The following is a 20,703-nucleotide window of genomic DNA, read 5'->3' as shown; positions in this document are numbered from 1 at the left end:
CATCAAGAATAGGGGACTCAGGCTGGGTGAGGGTGCCCCAAGGCAAGCACCTTCAAGAGAGGGGGAAGGAGTCCTCAAGGTGACCGTCCCCGTGCCTCAGGTCTCCAGGTTGCTGTGGTGAGAGCAGAGGATCCTCTGAAGCTCTTTGCAGCCCTGTGGTGTCAGATTGGTCCTCATCTGACCCAACCAGTGAGCCCTGACACGAGAGCAGAAGAGGCACAGGGGAGTGGGAGAGAAGGGGCGCTGGACTAGGGGCGCTGGTGGCTGTGATAGGCACGGGGAAGGGGAGTGGGGTGTTCATGCTAAATTCACCTGTGCCAGGTGTCCGACCCCCCATGAGAAATGTGGCCTCCCTTTGGCCACCCTCCCACCCTCTCTGAACTGGAAGGGGACAGAGCTGCAGGGTCGTGGGAGATGCCCTGGTCCTGCCCCTCACCTACTGGGGGGGGGAGCTGGAAGCCCAGAGTTTCATGTACCCATTCCAGCACTAACCCAGCACTAACCATGGTGGCCTCTGAGCCTCCTTTGCAATTCCCACGTGGCCATCCGCCTACCTGACCCAGGTGACGACACTCCCTCCCCTCCGCCAGTGTGATCAGAGCCCCTCTTTATAGCCCCTTCTCAGGGGCCCACAAAACACATTTACCTGTTGAAAGAAAATCATCCATGAAGACCTTCCTATCGTCCTTTAAATAGTTAATGTATGTGCGATCCTTTTTGGTACAAGACCATTATGAGCAAATCAAATGAAAATAACAAAATCTCTACTTTTCCACTTTAACCCCCGAATCTTAATCTCCTCATGAATGAGGACTCGCCCTCCCAAATCCCAGTAACTTCTCGGTGAGGCTTCAGTTCACTCATCTAGCCTCTCCCGTTCGGGGACGGAGTCTCGCCCTGGGCATGAATGAAACATGTCTGTTTGCAACTAATTGAAGATAGTAACAGTGAGTCCGGGAGAGACCACGGGTGCCCCCAGTTCCAACCTCTGCCTTTAGTCTTGTTTTTGTTTTTGTTTTTGTGGGTTTTTTTTTTTTTTTTTGGTACGCGGGCCTCTCACTGCCGTGGCCTCTCCCATTGTGGAGCACAGGCTCCGGACGCGCAGGCTCAGCGGCCATGGCTCACAGGCCCAGCCGCTCTGCGACATGTGGGATCCTCCCGGACCGGGGCACGAACCCGTGTCCCCTGCATTGGCAGGCGGACTCTCAACCACTGCGCCACCAGGGGAGCCCTCTGCCTTTAGTCTTATAAAAAAGGCCTCCCTCTCCCCCTGCCAAATTTCCATCCCCTAAGAGTTTCCGAGTCCAAGCAACTGAGAAGAGCATCGCGGGGCAGCGCCCGGCCGTCCCTGGCTAACCGTGCCATCGCCCCTCCCCTCCCCCTCCCTCCCAACTCCTGCCCAGGCCCCCCCAGCATCCGGGCGATGAGGAACATCACAGCTGTCGCCGGGCGGGACACCCTTATCAACTGCAGGGTCATCGGCTACCCCTACTACTCCATCAAGTGGTATAAGGATGCCCTCCTGCTGCCCGACAACCACCGCCAGGTGGTGTTCGAGAACGGGACTCTCAAACTGACTGATGTGCAGAAGGGCATGGACGAAGGGGAGTACCTGTGCAGCGTCCTCATCCAGCCGCAGCTCTCCATCAGCCAGAGCGTCCACGTGGCCGTCAAAGGTAGGCCTCCCCCAACTTCCAGCCTGAACCGGAGCCCTCCTGGTCACCCAGGATTGTGGGCCACTCTTCAGCCAGCCACTCAGGCAGCGGCAGGCAGTCCTGAGGGAGTGGAAAGCCACGGAAGAGAGGGCTCCGGCCTGGAGTTTGGACAGAAGGGGGCAGGGTGGAAGATTGCTGGGGGCTGGGAGGGGGGGAGATTGGAGGGGGTACATAAGAAGGCCACGGGTACCTCTACATTCCAGTTCCTTCTGTGGGCTGCACGTCACGGCAGCACTGGCCCCAGGGGCATGAGGGGTCAGTGGCACCTGGGCAAGAGGCCCAGGTCAGAGGGGACAGGCTATATTGTTCCCCTGATGTTCGCATGGAACCACCCAGAACTCAGCAGGGCCCATGAGAGACCAACGGGTAGGAGAGGGGCAGGAGTCGCAGAGCGGAAGCAGCAAGAACCTGGGTGGAGGGTGCATGTGCTGGGTGCCCTGACTCCCTTCCAGGGCTCAGACTGGCCAGCCGAGGCTGCTTCTATGGGATGGGCAAGGACCTTCCACCTGCTAATGCAGCTGGAGGCCTGGAGAGCACCGCCTGGTGCCTAAACTTCTCCTCCCTCCCAGGCCCGCCACACTTACCTGGGTGAGGTCTGTGTTTTGTGCGGGGGCATCTAACACAGTGCCTGGTTCATGGCGGCCGTTCAGTAAATGTCTGTGGATTAAACAAATGAATGCATATAAATGAGCAAATAAATGAATTCGTGACTAGACGACAGCTGTCCCCTGGGTTTAGGGGCTGTGCGGGGGTGTGAAGCTCCCTCCCAAACACATTCTTTGGAACTGACAGGCCTGGAGATTGTCTGGACGGTGGGTGAGGGCAGGGTGGCCTGGTCACCTAGGAGGCAGGATGGAGAGGTGGCGCCTGCCAGGCCTGGCTAAGGAGAGGTCAGTAAAATCCAGGCAGCTGGGGTGGAAAGTCACTGGGTCAGTGGTGGCCGTGCTGGGTAAGGGGCTTATGTCCCTTTCTGAAGAGCCAGGGCAGGCTCACGCATATCCCCAAGGGACCACATGAACCCGGAGAGGGGGCCAGCCTGTGCCCTAGGGCCCATGGGAAGGAAGAGAAAGCAGGGGGGTCTGGGCCTGCAAAGGGGCCCTGGCACAGGGGGAAGGCCCCAGGGGGCCCCAGACTCCTGAAGCAAGATGGAGTGGAGGCCTTGTGGACAGGAAGAGGGGAGTCTGGGGGAAGGAAAGGTTTGGGGAGACAGATGCTGCCTCCGTTTTGGGCCCCTTCACGCGTGTGGTGAAGATGGGACCTCCCGGGGCAGATGTCAGGAGAACAGCCGGAGAAACGGAAGGTAGCAGCAAACGTGCAATCAGTGCTTCGCCCTCTGCTCCTGTCACCAGGGCTCACCCTCATCGGCACACTGGGGCCGTGTCCCATGCGCCCTTGTGCGTCCACCACCTGTCACAGTGCCAGACAGTGTTTGTTTCTTGAGCTGAAACTGAGACATTAGTCTGGGTTGGAGTGACTTTCTGGGAAGCCTGGCTCTGAGCCTGAGAACTGGGGGACGGGCTGTCTCTGTGGCCCATCTCCAGCCTGGGGAGGAGAGAGGAGACCCTAACAGCATCTGCCTCGCTGGCCCCCCCCGCCACTGCTGCACCCCAGCCAGGCTGAGGCGCATCTTGGCCCCCCCTTTCAGGCTAAAACCTTTGCCCAGCCCAGGGGCCTTGTGCTGGCAGGAACCTCACAGCCCCCAGGCCCCATCCCCAGCCTGCCTTCCGTTCCCAGCATCTCGGGGCGACCTGCCTATATCCATTTCTGTCACAAGCTGTGGACCGAGAGTTTACAGTGTAAACATCACATATTAAAACATCTAACCTTTGCTCTACTCCCTTCACCCGCCTGCACCAGCGAGCATTTGGCCGGGTTTGTTGGCTTAAAAAAATAAATAAATATCAAGGCTCCAGCGAGCCTCCGAGTACGCGGAACATCCTGAAAGCTGCTTCTGCTCATCAATTATTCAACCCCATTCAGGGAGCGATCAGTCCTAATGAATTGAATCGGATGCATTCCGTCTCAGCGACTCGCTGGGCCTGTTGTGATTGTGCTGAGCGACCATGTCTCCCAGCCCTGGGAGAGGGAAAGGGGCATGTGCGCGCGCGTGTGTGTGCGTGCATGTGTGTGTGTGTGTGTGTGTGAGATCACAGAGGGCAGAGCCCCTGCACTGGGCACATGTGGCTCCCGGCACACAGCACAAGCTTGGAGTTCAAAAGCAGGGGCATATGTGTGTGTGTAGTACACAGGCGTGTGTGCACACATGGCCCCTTGCCTACCCACAGGGTCTGCAAATCCAGCCCCAGCAGGGCTATAGTCACTTGTTTTCTCTCCAGACCGAGAAGCAGCATTTGTATGAGGGCTCTGGGACCCTGTGCCCCTGCCTGTCCGAAAGCTTAAACCCATCATCCCCGCTCTCCCCCAGTCTCCCTCTCCCCACTTCATTAGAATGCGCTTTTGCAGAAGAACCCATCAGAGCTGATTATGAACATGCTGCTTGATTAGCTGTTGTGCTGTTCTAAGAGCTACTCAAGGAGGAGGGTGGAGGAGGTGCCCCTGGGCGTGGAAAGGGGCCCCGACTCTGGGGGAGAGAGGGACAGGGCCCAAGGGCAGCACTCTCCACCCCACTCCTGCTGCCTGGCTGGGACGTGCGTCCCACCCAGAGGATGAGAGCAGAGAGCTGGAGTGTAGGAAAGGGCGAGTGGGGGCAGGACAGGGCACTAGAAGGCTGAGATTTGTTGGAAGTCCTACCCCCCATCTCTCTGTGAGGCCAAGAGCCCGCAGGCAGGGCAGGGCATAAACCCAGGCTGCTCCATGAGCTGGAAAAACCACTGTTGACTCCATTCCTTCTGGGACTGCTTGTCTTCTGATGAATTTTTCAAACACTGAGCTGAGGAGAGCAGAACACACCAGACACACATGCACATGCATGCTCACACATGTGCAGAGACCTGTGTACATGAGTACACACGCATGGACGCACTGTACGCATTGTATGCACGTGCGTGCAACAAATAGACACATGTTAGCCTGTCCACACTTGCACACATGCAGTTGCACATACACAAATGTTCCCTCTGTCTGTATCCTCCTGTGAAGCCACATTCCTGAGCCACAAGAGGTGGCTGCAGGTGCTACCATAGAAAATGTCACCTAAGTGAGCCTGTTGTGACCCAGCAAGGCAGGAGGGCCAAGGGGAGAGAGGGTGAGGATGCTTCGAGGGCTACCTGGGCTTGGGTGCCTGTGACACTGACTGGCAGGGGAGAGCCAGGCTGTGGGGAAGGCAAGTGCTTGTCTCTGGGCACCCAGAGAGATCCCTGGCGGGATGCCAAGAGGAGGGCCCAGAGATCCAACCTAGATTTGGTGTCTCTAGGGCCCTCTGTAGCTGAAAAATAATGTAGCATAAAAGCATCTCTGGGCACGCGGGCCGAATGTTTAATTAACTAAGAAGGCAGGGCTGCAAGTGGGGCTTCTTGGCTTTGGCTCAGTGAGGGAACATCTCCACCCGCGCATCTGAGCCTCCGGAGCCAAAACAAGGGCATGAGGTGCTTTCTGCCCATGCTCAGTAAGGCCAGGACCCAGAGGTAGTGCCAACACACACAGACACACACGCACTCATGCACGCACCCCCACTCCCTAGTGCCTGTACTCCTCATCCACACTCTTTCCTCCCTTGCTGCTCAACAAGTCCCTGCCGTGTGCTTGGAGCCTTCAGGGAGGCCCCCTTCCACCCTAGAGAATGTGTTGGGGGTTTCTATGATCAGGGGGCTTAAGAGAGAGCCAACCCCCTGGCCAAAGGCCTGCCATTGGCACAGGTGGAGTTTTGGAAGGAACACACCAGAATCCAGAGGAAGGGGGCACAGCAGGTTCCGCAGGGGCAGATTGCCAAATGTACTGGGGGGAGGCAGTGCCAAGGATGCTGCTGCCAACGGCCCTTTTCCTTGGCAGAGGGAGCCAGGAGCACAGGAGCAAGCATCCTCCTTACTGGACAGGCAGCGATCACGGTGATGGCGGTGTCCACGATGAAGAGGAGGTGGACGAAGCTGTATCTATTTATTCATTCAGTGCCGTTAACTATGCACCCACTATATTCCAGGCGCTATTCTGTGAACACAGCTGTGCTCAAGACAGACAAAAATTCCTGCCCTTGGGGAGCTTACATTCTATTAGGGAAATGGTTAATAACGTGAAATCCGTAAAAGATGTCTCATGTCAAATAGGGAGTGGGAATCAGAGTGCCAAGGGGCAGGAAGAGTGGTTTGCAATTTTTTTTTTTTTTTTTTTTTTTTTTTTTTGGCGGTACGCGGGCCTCTCACTGTTGTGGCCTCTCCCGTTGCGGAGCACAGGCTCCAGACTCGCAGGCTCAGCGGCCACGGCTCACGGGCCCAGCTGCTCCCCGGCATGTGGGATCTTCCCGGACCGGGGCACGAACCCGCATCCCCTACATCGGCAGACGGACTCTCAACCACTGCGCCACCAGGGAAGCCCTGCAATTTTAAATAGGGTGGTCAGGGAAGGCCTTCCTGAGAAGAGGGGGTTGCATTAAAAAAACTGAAGTGAGTTATTAATATTCCTATAATATTAGACTTGTTACAACTGAAAAATCAGCATCAGGCTTTAGAGATTACTTTATCCAACTCCTCCATTTTGCAGATGAGAAAACTGAGGCTCGGGGGCAGAGACAGGGTGGTGGTGACGAGGCAGCTTGCCCATGTCACTCTTGGATTACAGTGTCTTTCGCCATTTCCGTGCTGCACAAGCAGAGAAGCTCCAGCTTCACACAGCGCCCATTCTCTACTAAATGGTGCAATAAATAAAAAGGTTCGGTCCCAAAGAGAGATCATGAGAGACACCATAAAGTGTTTATGGGCTGGGCTGGCGGTCAGCATGCCGTCCTCTGTGCAACACCCCCAAACAAGTGGCCGAAACAGCTTTATGGTGGCCAGGGACCACAGGGACTGCCACGACCGCTGTGTCTTCTCAGCCACGCCAGCCTCTGACCTCTCGCCATCACAGCAACTTGCTCTGACCCTGCTTCCCTCACAGCTGACTGAGTTGCCCTCTCACCAAAGATGACTGTGGCCAGAGCAGGGCTTCCAGAGATAAATCCCTTGGTTATGCAGCATCCGTGCCCCTTACATTCAGGCCATGTGCTGGGGAAATGCTAGGAGTCATGGGCAGGAGGGCAGTCCTTGTGGACTATCAACCCTGAAGAGGTCCCTTGTCATCACCGCCCTGGAGGTGATCCGAGCCTCAGCTTCTTCTTTCACAGAAGTGGAAATGGACACACGCACACTCACCGAGCCCGCGTCCACCTCTGAGCGCAGGGGAGACACCAGAGACTCACAGTTCAGAAAGCAGTCCCATGTCCACATCACGGGGCACCCCACCCTGCTTCTCAGAGCCTCCCATCACAGCCTCCTGCCGGTGGTATTCAGCGAGCCCGTGAAGGAGCCGGGATCCCTAGGCTTTCTTCTCCCTCCAGGCGGTCCTCATGTGCTGGAGTTATAGGGTTATCGGAATGCCAGCCTGGGGCCGAGGAATTCTGTGAGCAGCTCTGGCCTCTACCACTCCCACCAAGGAGTTTCTAAGGGGACACTTATCCCCCCACAGAACCACACCTGCCCCATCAACCAGCAGCAGGGCAGAGTGGGGCAGGAAGTAAAGAGCCTTACTCCTTGGACCCCTGGGGGGTGATCTGGCCATCTACTTCCAGCAGGGCAGCAGTGCACTAGAGAGCTCTGGCTGGCCTGGGTGAATGCCTAACCGCGCCCCCCACCCACCCAGGATGGAGGTTGGCCGCTCTCTCCTTCCCTGGCCACTCGAATTGCCATTAATGTTATTCCTGAAGACCGGAAGGGAATGACAGCCCCTGGTTGGCCTCTGCCTCTTGTCTCAGGCTTTTCCCACACTCTCACTCCATATATTTTGTAAAGCGTGTGCATCCTTTAAGCCTCCGTCCAAATGCCACGTCCTCTATGCAGCTGCGCTCACCTGACCAGATGACACCTCTTCTCGTCTCTGAGTTCAGTATCTGTGTATTCACGTGGTGCTTGTCCAATAACCACTGAGGGAAATGTCTTAACTTCCCGAGCAAATGCCATGCTTCCGGAGGTTCTATGCATATTTTAAGCATGCTTCCACTTTCCCCAGCCCACACGGAGCATAATGCCTTCACAGAGCAGGCATTTCATAAATATTAGATGAATTAGTTAATTAATGAATTAACCTGCCTTAGTAACTTATTCCATTATCTAAATCCCTTCTTACTGAGAGAGACAATCTTTGCCTTGCGTGAGCTAAATCTCCTTGCCTAGTTCCAGTCTCCACTTGCTCTGTCCTCAACGGAAATGGAGCTCTTGGCCATCCATCCCTGGGGCAAGGCCCTCTCCTTTCTAGGCAGAGCCCCCCAGCTCCTTGCTTGACCCACACATTCCCCTCTGCAGGCCCTCATGACTGCCACGACTCTCCCCACGTCCCTAGGGCTCTTAAAGGAGCCAGCTCTGGTGCTAGCAACAGCCTGAACCTCAGGAAGAACCAAGGGAGAAGCTCCCAGCTCCAAAATTCTGTAGCGTAAATACAGCATCTTGAGGAAGAGGGTAGAGCTCCCCCTTTTTCTGGATGAACCCCCATCCTGTGCTCTCCCCACCCCTTGCCCACCTCATAGGGAAACTTCTAAGCTCAACCCAGGAAATGATATCCAGACATATATTTATTCATTTACTCACCTGACAAGCATTTATTGGGCTCCTACAATTTGCCAGGTAAATAAGTCCTAGTTACTGCCCTGCAGGAACTCCCCGACACCCAGGGAAGGTGGTAATGCAAACAGATACCCCACCGGCATGTGATGAGTGCCATGATCAAGGTGTGAACCAGGTGTTGTAGGGCTGTGCAGGAGGAGGGCAGGCTTCACAGAGGAGGTGGTACTGGAGCGGGGTCTGAAAAGACAGAGAGGAGTTTCCCATGAGGCCTGCTGGGCTCTAGATTTGGGTCTTTGTGGGAAGGAAGACTGGACCAGAATTGGTTCTGCTAAACCTAAGGAGACAAACTGGCTGGCAGATCTGGGTCTCTGCAACAATTCCATCAAAAAGTCCAAGGAGGGCTTCCCTGGTGGCACAGTGGTTGAGAGTCCGCCTGCCGATGCAGAGGACACGGCTTCGTGCCACGGTCCGGGAGGATCCCACATGCCGCGGAGCGGCTGGGCCCGTGAGCCATGGCCTCTGGGCCTGCGCGTCCGGGGCCTGTGCTCTGCAGTGGGAGAGGCCACAACAGTGAGACGCCCGCGTGCCGCAAAAAAAAAAAAAAAAAAAAAAAGTCCAAGGAGGCCAGAGGACTCAATCTGACCAAAGTACCCCAAAAAGGGCGGTGGGAAGATCAGCAGAGCCCAGCGAGGAGTCTCCGGGGAAATCTCAGCAGTGAGCATTGGGCCGTTACTAGAGTCGGGGTTCCAGAGAAATCTCTCTGGAGATATCCAAGGCCCCACAAACCGCTCAGAATACTGGGGGCAAGGCCCCAGCCCAGGGAGTAGCAGCAGGCAGAGTTTGGGGGTGGGGAGATCCAGACAATGACCAGAGCCCCAGAAAACCTGAACTACAGACCTAGATTTGGGCCCATGGCAGAGCATACATGGCGGTTATTTCCACCCAGGGCCCAGCTGTGTTCACCCAGGCCTGGGCTGAATTTCGGAGCTGTGGGTGTTTATGGAAAACCGATGGATCCCCCATGGCCAGAGTGAAGGGAAAGGTGGGAGGTGACACTGAGAAGGTCAGCTAAGGCCCCTGCTCTCATCGCATAGGGCTTGGGGGCAACAGACCTAAATGTCACTTCCTCTGGACCTAGAACTCTTGACCAGGAGCTTCCCCAGAGATCCGAAGGGCTGCCAAGGGTTTTGCCCTGTCCACACCTGGCCACTGCACAGGGGCCGCTTCCTGCTGAGCCCTGAAAACCCTTGGGGTGCCTTGGGCATGCATATGATGTCACCTATCCTTTTCCCCTCAGGGTTCACCCCCTGCTGTGTCCACTCTGGGTGGGGAGAGTAGCAAGCTTCCAAGGAGGGGTGGGGCTGGTGCCCGGGAGAAGGCCAGAGGACTGTGGACAGTCTTGTAATCTAATTATTTGACTGCAGAAAGGATGTCTCATCTACTGGGTGCTCAGCCTTGTTAAGCTAATTGTCTCCTTCTCTCTCTTCTCCCCCCACTTGCTGGGGAAGTCACTGTGTCCTAATTGAGTTATCATAAAGATAATGGCTGTTGCTCTAGCCAGAGCTGAGAAAGGAGGATCCCTCTTGCAGAGGCTCAGGCTCCAGACAGGCCCCCCCAGGGGCTGCGATGTGGGCAGTAGGAGAGGGGGAGGGCCGAATCTCTAGGGGGTGGGGGCTATGTGGATGACGTTTAGCTGGGTGAGTCTAACCAACTGGCTATCTTGCAGATGACAGGGCTCCCTCTCTGCTCTTTCCTGCCACCCATGGGGAGCTTGTTTACGAGACAAAGGGGTCTCTGGTCTGGGTATGTTTGGGGCTTTCTCAACAAGGCAACCAGGTAGCGTAAGAAAGAGAGCTTGGACTTGGAGAGCAGACAGATCAGGTTTCAAATCCCACAGTCCCCTCTTATGAGCTGGGTGATCTAAGGCAAATGAAGTCTCTGCTCTGAACCTCAGTTTTCTCATCTGTATAGTGGGGACAGTTAAACCCATATCACATTATTGGTGGGAGGTGTGTATAAAGGAGCTGAAAACAACCAGTGATGGGAGCTTCCTCTCGCCCGTCCTAATGCATGAAGACAATGGGGTGGGTGATGAGACCTCTACAGGAGGAGACCAGGCTACAGCAGCCTGGCTTTAGATGAGCAGCTGTGGGGTGCACACGGAGGACAGCCTCAGCATCTGAGGCACGTCATCTCTATCCATCCCAGGCCCCCAGGCATCTGGGAGACTCAGCTCTGGGATGAGATAGTGAGCACAGGGGCACCGAGGAATGGCAGGGAAGTCAGGCTAAAAGCTGGGCAGTGTGTCAGCAAGCAGACAGGAGTCAAGAAGCACATGAGTCATCACCATTCAAGTTCCAGTACAAATCTGAAGGTCATGATTAGTTCAGGCCAGCCCAGGCCCTGAACAGAGACAGCAGATCCGGGCCTGGGTGGGCAGAGGGACGGGAGCCAGGGGACAATGACAGGGCACCCCAGGAGATTCTGCACATATGCGAAAACAGGCACCAGTGCCCATGGAACTCTATTTGCAGCCCACCCTCCTGAAGGCCAGGCAGGGATGGGCATGCTGCTGGCCAGGCTGGGGAGAGTGGGGGCCTGACAGCAGCACTCCCCTTGCCTTCCCAGTGCCCCCTCTCATCCAGCCCTTCGAATTCCCGCCTGCCTCCATTGGCCAGCTGCTCTACATCCCCTGCGTGGTGTCCTCGGGGGACATGCCCATCCGCATCACCTGGAGGAAAGATGGACAGGTGATCATCTCAGGCTCGGGCGTGACCATCGAGAGCAAGGAATTCATGAGCTCCCTGCAGATCTCCAGCGTCTCCCTCAAGCACAATGGCAACTACACATGCATCGCCAGCAACACAGCGGCCACCGTGAGCAGGGAACGCCAGCTCATCGTGCGCGGTGAGTGAGACGGGCCAGCGAGGTTGGGAGGAGGAAGGGTCCAGCTCTGTCTGCTGCTAAAAACACTCTCTAGATTTCAAGTTTGAATCACGGGCTCAGAGAAAGTTGACTCTGGCAGGGGCCTTAAAGATCAAGAGGTTCAAACCTCTTACTCTCCAGGCCAGGACACGGAGGCCGTGAGAGAAGGCCCTGGCTCAGTTGGTCACTGGTGAAGTCAGAATTGGCACTCAATTCCCAGCTCCCAACCCAATGCGACTGGCAAAAGCTCTCAACATCTTGGGTTTCAGATGTTCAGAGGTGCCTGCTCCCAACTTTATAATGGTCCAGGCCGGGCTAACATTGAATGGAAGGTGCCCAAAGCCCCCAGAAAACCTATCAGAGACCGAGATGATCTGTTCCTCCCCCACCTTCCCTCTTTCTGCAGTGCCCCCTCGATTCGTGGTGCAGCCCAACAACCAGGATGGCATCTATGGCAAGGCTGGTGTGCTCAACTGCTCGGTGGACGGCTACCCCCCACCCAAGGTCATGTGGAAGCATGCCAAGGGTAAGCCCCTGGCCAGCCAGCATCTCTGAGCATGGCCAGGGATGGGATGGGGAGGATACTAATGCGACTTGGCCTGGTCTCTACACATGACTCCTAGCCCTGGGTTCAGAACTTTAAGGGGACCCCAAGCTATACCTGAACTGGAAGTCATCCTCAGCCACCCCCAAAGGGTCTATGGACCAGGAATAGCTGTCATGCTAATTCCAGATTTCCTCTTGTCCCCATAGATTGACCTCTCCCCTCCCCCCTCCAACCCTAGAACTCAGTATACTCCCCAACTCTCCCCACCCCACCCTAGGGTCCCAGAGTCTCATTGACCCCTGCTTCTCACCAGTCCAACCTATTCTGGGATCTTGGTCCTTCTTGGAACCCAACTTCGTCCCAAGGATGCATTTGGTTTCTGACTAAGCCCTGCGCCAACCTCTTATCCTTACTGTGTCCATGGCTGACTCTGGGGCAATGGGAGGAGGTATCCAAAGCCCCCCTTGGAGGATGGCTGGCTTCTTTCCCAGGCCTGACTGCCTACAACCAGGCAACCGCCATTTGAGGGCTCAATCTTCCCTTTGCCTATTGCCAAGTGGCCCAAAGAGAACTCTTTCTTCCCCTCCAAGGAATTCAGCCCAAAGGAAGCTCAGTGCCAAGGTGGGCATTGAGCTGAGGCCCCCCCCCCCAGCTCCATACCTCAGATCCATACCTCAGATCTGAGGCAGGGTCAGGCTTCTGTGAGGGTCTTTCCTATTTCCCAGGAAACAAGAACTATGTGAGCTCCCAGCACTTTGGGGATGCTACAAAATGGCCCTAGATCAGCAAGAGAAAGGTATCAGCCATTCCTTGAGGCACTCCAACCCTCCCCAGCCTAGACACCAGACCTCCTAACTGCCGCCTCCTTTCAGGGAGCGGGAACCCCCAGCAGTACCACCCAGTGCCCCTCACCGGCCGCATCCAGATCCTACCCAACAGCTCGCTACTGATCCGCCACGTCCTGGAAGAGGACATCGGCTACTACCTCTGCCAGGCCAGCAACGGCGTGGGCACCGACATCAGCAAGTCCATGTTCCTCACTGTTAAGAGTGAGTCTTGCCCCCGTGCAACCCTCCAGACACCCCCTGATCATAGACCAAGGCCCATCTCTGCACTCACCCTGCCTCCCCCTTTGGTTTCCATTGCTCCTTCTGTGAAGGGAAGGCGGGACGGATTCCTAGACAGAGGTGGGCTTGGGAACCTCTGCTGGGGGATTCCAAAGCACTCTCGTCTAAAACAATGGCCTCACTCTGAATGGCCCCAGCTCGCTCCACTCCAGTCATGACAAGCTCGTGATTTGCTGTACCACGGTATCGTACGACAGCCCATTTATTTTGCTCTGTTGGTTGGCAATTCCATCTGAAGAGTCGTATCAAACAATTTATTTCTTTTATTTAATGTACACCTGCTAGTGTATAACCTGTTTGTGGCTTAGCAAGGAGACCACGTATGCAATGTAGGAGATAGGCCTATGGGCTGAAATCCTGGGTTCCAATTCCAGATCTGTCTGATGAGCTTCCTGGCTTTGGGCAAGTGACTTCACATTTCTAGGTTCCTTTCCTCACCTGTGCTAGAGGTTCATTCCCAGCCCACTCAGCTCCCAAAATCATCGTAAGTAACACAGGAACTGATCATGGAAAGGGGAAGAAGCTTTGGAAAAGCCAAAAAGGCAGTAAAATTCACTCTAGCTCAGTACCATATCTCTGGCTTCTAAATCCCCAGACCTAGAGCCAGAATCAATGGCGTTGAAGTCTAGAATATCCCTGAGTTCTGTTAAGTCACACACAGACATTCCTACTGGACGAGCCTATCCCTTTACGCTCTTAGGGGTCTGTATAGTGAGCCCCCAGGAATCATATCAAGACAGTGTCTGGTCCTCTGTCATGAAACAGACCATGGGCCACGGAGAACAGCAGTAAGAGCCTGAGTTTTAGCATCTGACCAAGCCAACTGTGAATCTGGGCGCCGTGTGGTAATTACAGTGACCTCTAACGGGTTTCCTTGGCCTCTGTATCTCATTTTCCTGATGTACAAAAGGAGGGTCAAGAGAGCGCCTTACCTGTTACGTTTTGTATCAGGAGTAAGTCAGATGACATGGATAACGCAACCAGTATGGTAACTGGCACCCAGTAGGCCGTCAGAAATTTAGCCACCAGTTTTGTTTTTAATGGAAGACACTCCAAGGTACATGCAGGAAAGGCAGCTGAGAGCAGCGCCCAGTGTGCGGTCCGCCCAGCGTCTCCCTGGAGTCCCCGCCTTTAAGAATCATAGCTTCTTTATCGCTTGCCAAACCCTCACTCACTCAGCACAAGACGGGGAAGCCCCAGCAATCGATCGATGCTCGGGAAGCTCCGGGCACCGGAATCCCCGCTCTGGGGAGCTCTTCCCTCACACTATCAAAAAGCACTTTGTCCTTAATAAAACCAGGCAATCAATCTACATCCCTCAGCTGGGGAGAACTTTGCTAATTCCGCCTGTGTGCGGCAAGAGGAAATAGGAGGCACCTCGTGGAACTCTCGCTGTCCTTGGTATTTGATCCTTATCTCCCCACCGTCAGCAGGAGAAAAGAGCTCAAACTCTCAGGCTTGTTTTTTTGGTCTTTGCCTTTTTTCTCTAAGTTAGGGGATTCTACTGGGCAAGCGTGGCGGTGCCTTTGTGGCCGTGGCTTCTCTGTGGCGCTGAGGTGGATGTGGGTGAAGGGAGACGCAGGGGTCAGGGGGTGGGCTGTGTGCAGGGTGACCCAGCTGACGTCGGCCTGTCCCTGATGTCCTGGGGCGTCCTGGGCAATTCTCTTCTCCCCTCTGGACCTGCATTTTTCGGTGCCATCCTCACGTCACGACCCAGGCAGCAGCTACGAGCACACACCTCGTAAATCCCGGGCAGCCTCACGAACACGCGTAGCGCCAAGTCACACACTCAGCCACCACTCTCGCAGCAGCGTACACCTCTGGCCCCTCTTCCCAAGGGATGATGGGAGCTCCGTACTACTTGTCCTCACTTGCGGGCAGCATCTGGACCTTGCTCCTTCCGTCTTGCCCCTCGTCCTCATTCCAGCCACCTTGTCGCTTTGCGCTGCGTCCTTCCATAGTGAGGCACAGGCGCACGCCTTCCCTTCATCTGCTCTGTCTCACAAACACCTCCGGCTCGTATTCTCCCACTCGCCGTGCCTCCCTCATCGGCTGCCTGTGACACAGTCTCTCCGAGCTGCTCACGCAGCATCCCCCCTCACACGGCCCTCCCCTACAGGTTGCTTTCCAGCTGGGCCCCCTCCCACACCCTCTGCACACCCGGGGTCTCCAAACCCTCACCCACATGTGCCCCCTCGATGACCCTTTCCTTGCACAACTTCCTCTGTCACAAACGCCTCCTTCCATTCCAGCCCCGCTCTCCCCAGTGACCTGCCAGCCATGCTAGAAGCCCCTGTGCCGCCCCAAATGCCAGCAGGAGCGGAGGAGGAATTTGAGGCCTGAGGGCAGTCGGTGTGGAGGGCTGAGCACGGCTGGGGCCTCTGCCTGGGGTTGGAGAGTCTGACTGCTTTTCAGTACCAGCCTGAATCATTCCACCCAGATCTGGCTTTCAGAAGGGGCTCCTGTGACAATGGGACCGTTTGGTGATGGGGGTGGGGTAGTCCTGACCTTCTTGAGGAACTTCCATCCCACTTCCTGCTGCTTTCTGCGGGCACACTGCTTCAGGTAACCCATCCTCAGCTCCTCCTCTAGGACGTCCTTCCCCCTGCCTGCTCTGCCCTTTTCCTCCTTCATTCCCCCTCTACCTCTCCCACCTCCCCCAGGTAGGCGCAGGTAGATAGGGAAGGACCCACAGGACCTGGGCCCGTGGGTCACAGATGGGCTTGCCAGGGCTAAGCCCTTCCTGGTCAGCCCTCAGTCCATCCCAGACAGCCCACACCACCAGCACTCCCCCACCCCCACCGCCACCCGCAAGGCCAGCTCCAGAAAGACCTGCCATTTACAAAGCCAACTGCGCGGCTTTCCTTGACGCCCCCACCACACTCAGGAAAACGCTGACCCTATACAGCTCCACCTTGTCAGACCTCGCACTTGTGTGACCTCTCAGAAGGCAAACTGACCTTAGTCCCCGCTTTAGCCAAGTAGAAGTAAGAGAGTAAATGTCTCAAAGGGATATACATCATAAAAAGCATTCAAGTGTCAAATTGGACATTTGTGGTTGCCCTCTGTTGGGAACCATTGACCCTGACAGTTTCCAGTGATAACTCAACAGTTGCTCACTGGGCACTCACTAAATAGTCCATAAAACTCTGTGGATTAGGGCACAGACTTCAGAACCAGAGAGACCTGGGTTCAAATCCCAGCTCTGCCACTTGATAGCTGTGGGATCTTGGACAGCAATCTCTGTAGGCCCCAATTTCCTCCTCTGTAAGTTTGGAAATATAATGCTATTTACTCATTGCTAAGATTCAAGTGAGACACGCACTTACAGCAATTAACACAGTACCTGACACCAAATACACATTCAATAATCATTAGCAATCATTAGTTTTAGGTGCTGAAAACCTAGTGCTGGATAAAATGGAGTCGCTATTCTCAGGAAATTGAGGATCTTGAAGAGGAGATAGACATATACCCAAAATAACTATAATACACAAAGTGATAAGTGCCTTAAAAAGCCACAAACAATGTGACACAGAGAGAATCAGGGATGGAGTAATCAGTTTTAATTTGCAGGGCCTACAAGGGAAAGCCAAGAAAAGCTCCACAAAAGCAACAGTCACTAAGTAGGACTTGAAGGATGAAAAGGATTCTGACAAGAACCAATAGAAGCAAAGGTCATTCCATTCCAGGATGAGGACAAAGTATAGCAAGAGCGTGGAGGCAGGCAAGGCCGTGCGCGTCCTCAGATGAAGGGGGAACTTAGGGCGTCTGGTGGAGAATGAAGGGAGGATGGACAGGGAGAATACATGTGAGGTGCTTACGGGTTTGGGAAGTGAAGTGTTTTCTTTTTATGCAGTGTTGACGCTCGATGTCAGGCACCAAACCAGAGTTCCGGAAGCTCAGGGGTCTGACGGCGGTTGGGATTCCAGAGGTGGTTCTTGGAGAATTGCTTTCCTCGAGGCCCCAGATTTCTAAGAGTTCGTTACAGGGAGCAAAAGTCTTTCCTAGCCCCTGGACACCCGTGTTGGCAACCATCCAGTCCCGACTGGTCCCCACTCCGCCCTGACCCCGAGAGCGTGGGTGGTGCCTGAGCACATAGCCCAGCCTTCCCATTGGCACAGCACAGCGCTCAGCACTTGACAATGTACAAAGCCCATACCTTGCCTGTGAGGTTGGTGGGCAGTAGCTCCTTCTCAGGGAAGGGAAGGTGCTGGATCGAGGTCATTGGGTGATATCGGCCCAGCTGAGACAAGAGCTTGCCTCCGTCTACTCACGGTTCGGTAGAGAGAGCACAGAGCAAGAGAGAGAAGACTGGTTTCTGGTCCCGACTCCGACTCACGGGCTCCGTATCTGCGAGCCATTCCTTCCCTTCTCTGGGCCTCAGTTTCCCCATCTGTACAATAAGGGGCCTGGACTAGAATCCAGTCATAGCTGAACCAAAGGTCCCTGCCAGCTCAGACAATCTATGATTCTAGCTGTGTGCATGGTCCTTTCAGGAGACCAGACCACCTCCCAGAACTTGGTTGAAAAATAAATGTAATTAACAGAAGAAAATACTACATCCACAGAGCTACCTTTTATCTCCCTGTTACAACGTAAAATTTAAATAAAAGAGAGATAATGACCAAAAGGGGAAAGAGGCAATCCGTCCTCCAACGGACACATTGGGGAAAAAATAGAGCATCTTCAAAGAGAATGCTTCATCGAGAGGCAGTTACAAAGAAAGGCTGCTTAGTCCGGGTTGCAAGGGGCTGGCTGTGTTTTTTGTGTTTCTTGAGGTTTTTTTTTTTTTTTTGAATATTTGAATTTTATTTTATTTTTTTTGTACAGCAGGTTCTTATTAGTTATCTATTTTATACATATCAGTGTATACATGTCAATCCCAATCTCCCAATTCATCCCACCACCACCCGCCCCAACCCCGCCACTTACCCCCTTGGAGTCCATACGTTTGTTATCTACATCTCTGTCTCGATTTCCACCCTGCAAACCAGTTCATCTCTACCATTTTTCTAGGTTCCACACATATGCGTTAATATACAATATTTGTTTTTCTCTTTCTGACTTACTTCACTCTGTATGACAGTCTCTAGATCCACCCACGTCTCTACAAATGACCCAATTTCGTTCCTTTTTATGCCTGAGTAATATTCCATTGTATATATGTACCACATCTTCTTTATCCATTCGTCTGTCAATGGGCATTTAGATTGCTTCCATGACCTGGCTATTGTAAATAGTGCTGCAGTGAACATTGGGGTGCATGTGTCTCTTTGAATTATGGTTTTTTCAGGGTATATGCCCAATAGTGGGATTGCTGGGTCATATGGTATTCTATTTTTAGTTTTTTAAGGAACCTCCATACTGTTCTCCATAGTGGCTGTATCAATTTACATTCCCACCAACAGTGCAAGAGGGTTCCCTTTTCTCCACACCCTCTCCAGCATTTGTTGTTTGTAGATTTTCTGATGATGCCCATTCTAACTGGTGTGAGGTGATAACTCATTGTAGTTTTGATTTGCATTTCTCTAATACTTAGTGGTGTTGAGCAACTTTTCATGTGCTTCTTGCCCATCTGTATATCTTCTTTGGAGAAATGTCTATTTAGGTCTTCTGCCCATTTTTGGATTGGGTTGTTTGTTTTTTTAATATTGAGCTGCATGAGCTGCTTATATATTTTGGAGATTAATCCTTTGTCCGTTGATTAGCTTGCAAATATTTTCTCCCATTCTGAGGTTTGTCTTTTCGTCTTGTTTGTAGTTTCCTTTGCTTTGCAAAAGCTTTTAAGTTTCATTAGGTCCCATTTGTTTATTTTTGTTTTCATTTCCATTACTCTAGGAGGTGGATCAAAAAAGATCTTGCTGTGATTTATGTGAAAGAGTGTTCCTCCTACATTTTCCTCTAAGAGTTTTATAGTGTCCAGTCTTACATTTAGGTCTCTAATCCATTTTGAGTTTATTTTTCTGTATGGTGTTAGGGAGTGTTCTAATTTCATTCTTTTACATGTAGCTGTCCAGTTTTCCCAGCACCACTTATTAAAGAGACTGTCTTTTCTCCATTGTATATCCTTGCCTCCTTTGTCATAGATTAGTTGACCATTGGTGCGTAGGTTTATCTCTGGGCTTTCTATCCTGTTCCATTGATCTATATTTCTGTTTTTTTCCCTCAAGACTGCATTGGGTATTCGGGGTCTTTTGTGTCTCCATACAAATTTTAAGATTTTTTGTTCTAGTTCTGTGATAAATGCCACTGGTAATTTGATAGGGATTGCACTGAATCTGTAGATTGCTTTGGGTGGTAGAGTCATTTTCACAATATTGACTCTTCTAATCTAAGAACGTGGTATACCTCTCCATCTGTTTTTGTCATCTTTGATTTCTTTCATCGGCATCTTATAGTTTTCTGAGTACAGGTCTTTTACCTCCTTAGGTAGGTTTATTCCTAGGTATTTTATTCTTTTTGTTGCCGTGGTGAATGGGATTGTTTCCTTAATTTCTCTTTCTGATCTTTCGTTGTTAGTGTGTAGAAATGCAAGAGATTTCTGTGCATTAATTTTGTATCCTGCTACTTTACCAGATTCATTGATTAGCTCTAGTAGTTTTCTGGTGGCATCTTTAGGATTCTCTATGTATAGTATCATGTCATCTGCAAACATTGACAGTTTTACTTCTTCTTTTCCAGTTTGTATCCCTTTTATTTCTTTTTCTTCTCTGATTGCCATGGCTAGGACTTCCAAAACTATGTTGAATAATAGTGGTGAGAGTGGACATCCTTGTCTTGTTCTTCATCTTAGAGGAAATGCTTTCAGTTTTTCACCATTGAGAAAGATGTTTGCTGTGGGTTTGTCATATATGGCCTTTATTATGTTGAGGTAGGTTCCCTCTATGCCCACTTTCTGGAGAGTTTTTTATCATAAATGGGTGTTGAATTTTGTCAAAAGCTTTTTCTGCATCTATTGAGATGACCATATGGTTTTTATTCCTCAATTTTTTAATATGGTGTATCACATTGATTGATTTGTGTATATTGAAGAACCCTTGCATCCCTGGGATAAATCCCACTTGATCATGGTGTATGATCCTTTTAATGTGTTGTTGGATTCTGTTTGCTAGTATTTTGTTGAGGATTTTTGCATCTATATTCATCAGTGATAATAATCTGTAATTTTCTTTTTTTGTAGTATCTTTGTCTGGTTTTAGTATCAGGGTGATGGTGGCCTCATAGAATGAGTTTGGGAGTGTTCCTTCCTCTGCAGTTTTCTGGAAGAGTTTGAGAAGGATGGGTGTTAGCTCTTCTCTAAATGTTTGATAGAATTCACCTGTGAAGCCATCTGGTCCTGGACTTTTGGTTGTTGGAAGATTTTTAATCACAATTTCAATTTCATTACTTGTGATTGGTCTGTTCATATTTTCTGTTTCTTCCTGGTTCAGTCTTGGAAGGTTATACCTTTCTAAGAATTTGTCCATTTCTTCCAGGTTGTCCATTTTATTGGCATAGAGTTGCTTGTAGTAGTCTCTTAGGATGCTTTGTATTTCTGCGGTGTCTGTTGTAACTTCTCCGTCTTCATTTCTAACTTTATTGATTTGAATCCTCTCCCCCTTTTTCTTGATGAGTCTGGCTAATGGTTTATCAATTTTCTTTATCTTCTCAAAGAACAAGCTTTTAGTTTTATTGATCTTTGC

At 52.3% G+C, this 20,703-nt stretch overlaps 1 protein-coding gene across 1 annotated transcript in view; it reads left to right on the top strand.

Annotated features, from left to right (window-relative positions):
• DSCAML1 (DS cell adhesion molecule like 1) overlaps window positions 1–20,703 on the top strand; it is a 327,097-nt gene that overhangs the window by 239,318 nt on the left and 67,076 nt on the right. Inside the window, exons 7-10 of the mRNA XM_060157966.1 lie at window positions 1,404–1,676; window positions 11,048–11,326; window positions 11,751–11,870; window positions 12,764–12,940. Coding sequence (XP_060013949.1) covers window positions 1,404–1,676; window positions 11,048–11,326; window positions 11,751–11,870; window positions 12,764–12,940 — 849 coding nt within the window. The remainder of the gene's footprint in view (window positions 1–1,403; window positions 1,677–11,047; window positions 11,327–11,750; window positions 11,871–12,763; window positions 12,941–20,703) is intronic.

Source organism: Lagenorhynchus albirostris, chromosome 9 (genome assembly GCF_949774975.1).
Source record: "Lagenorhynchus albirostris chromosome 9, mLagAlb1.1, whole genome shotgun sequence".
NCBI classification, from domain to species: Eukaryota; Metazoa; Chordata; class Mammalia; order Artiodactyla; family Delphinidae; genus Lagenorhynchus; species Lagenorhynchus albirostris.
This window is presented reverse-complemented; position numbering and strand designations above follow the sequence as displayed.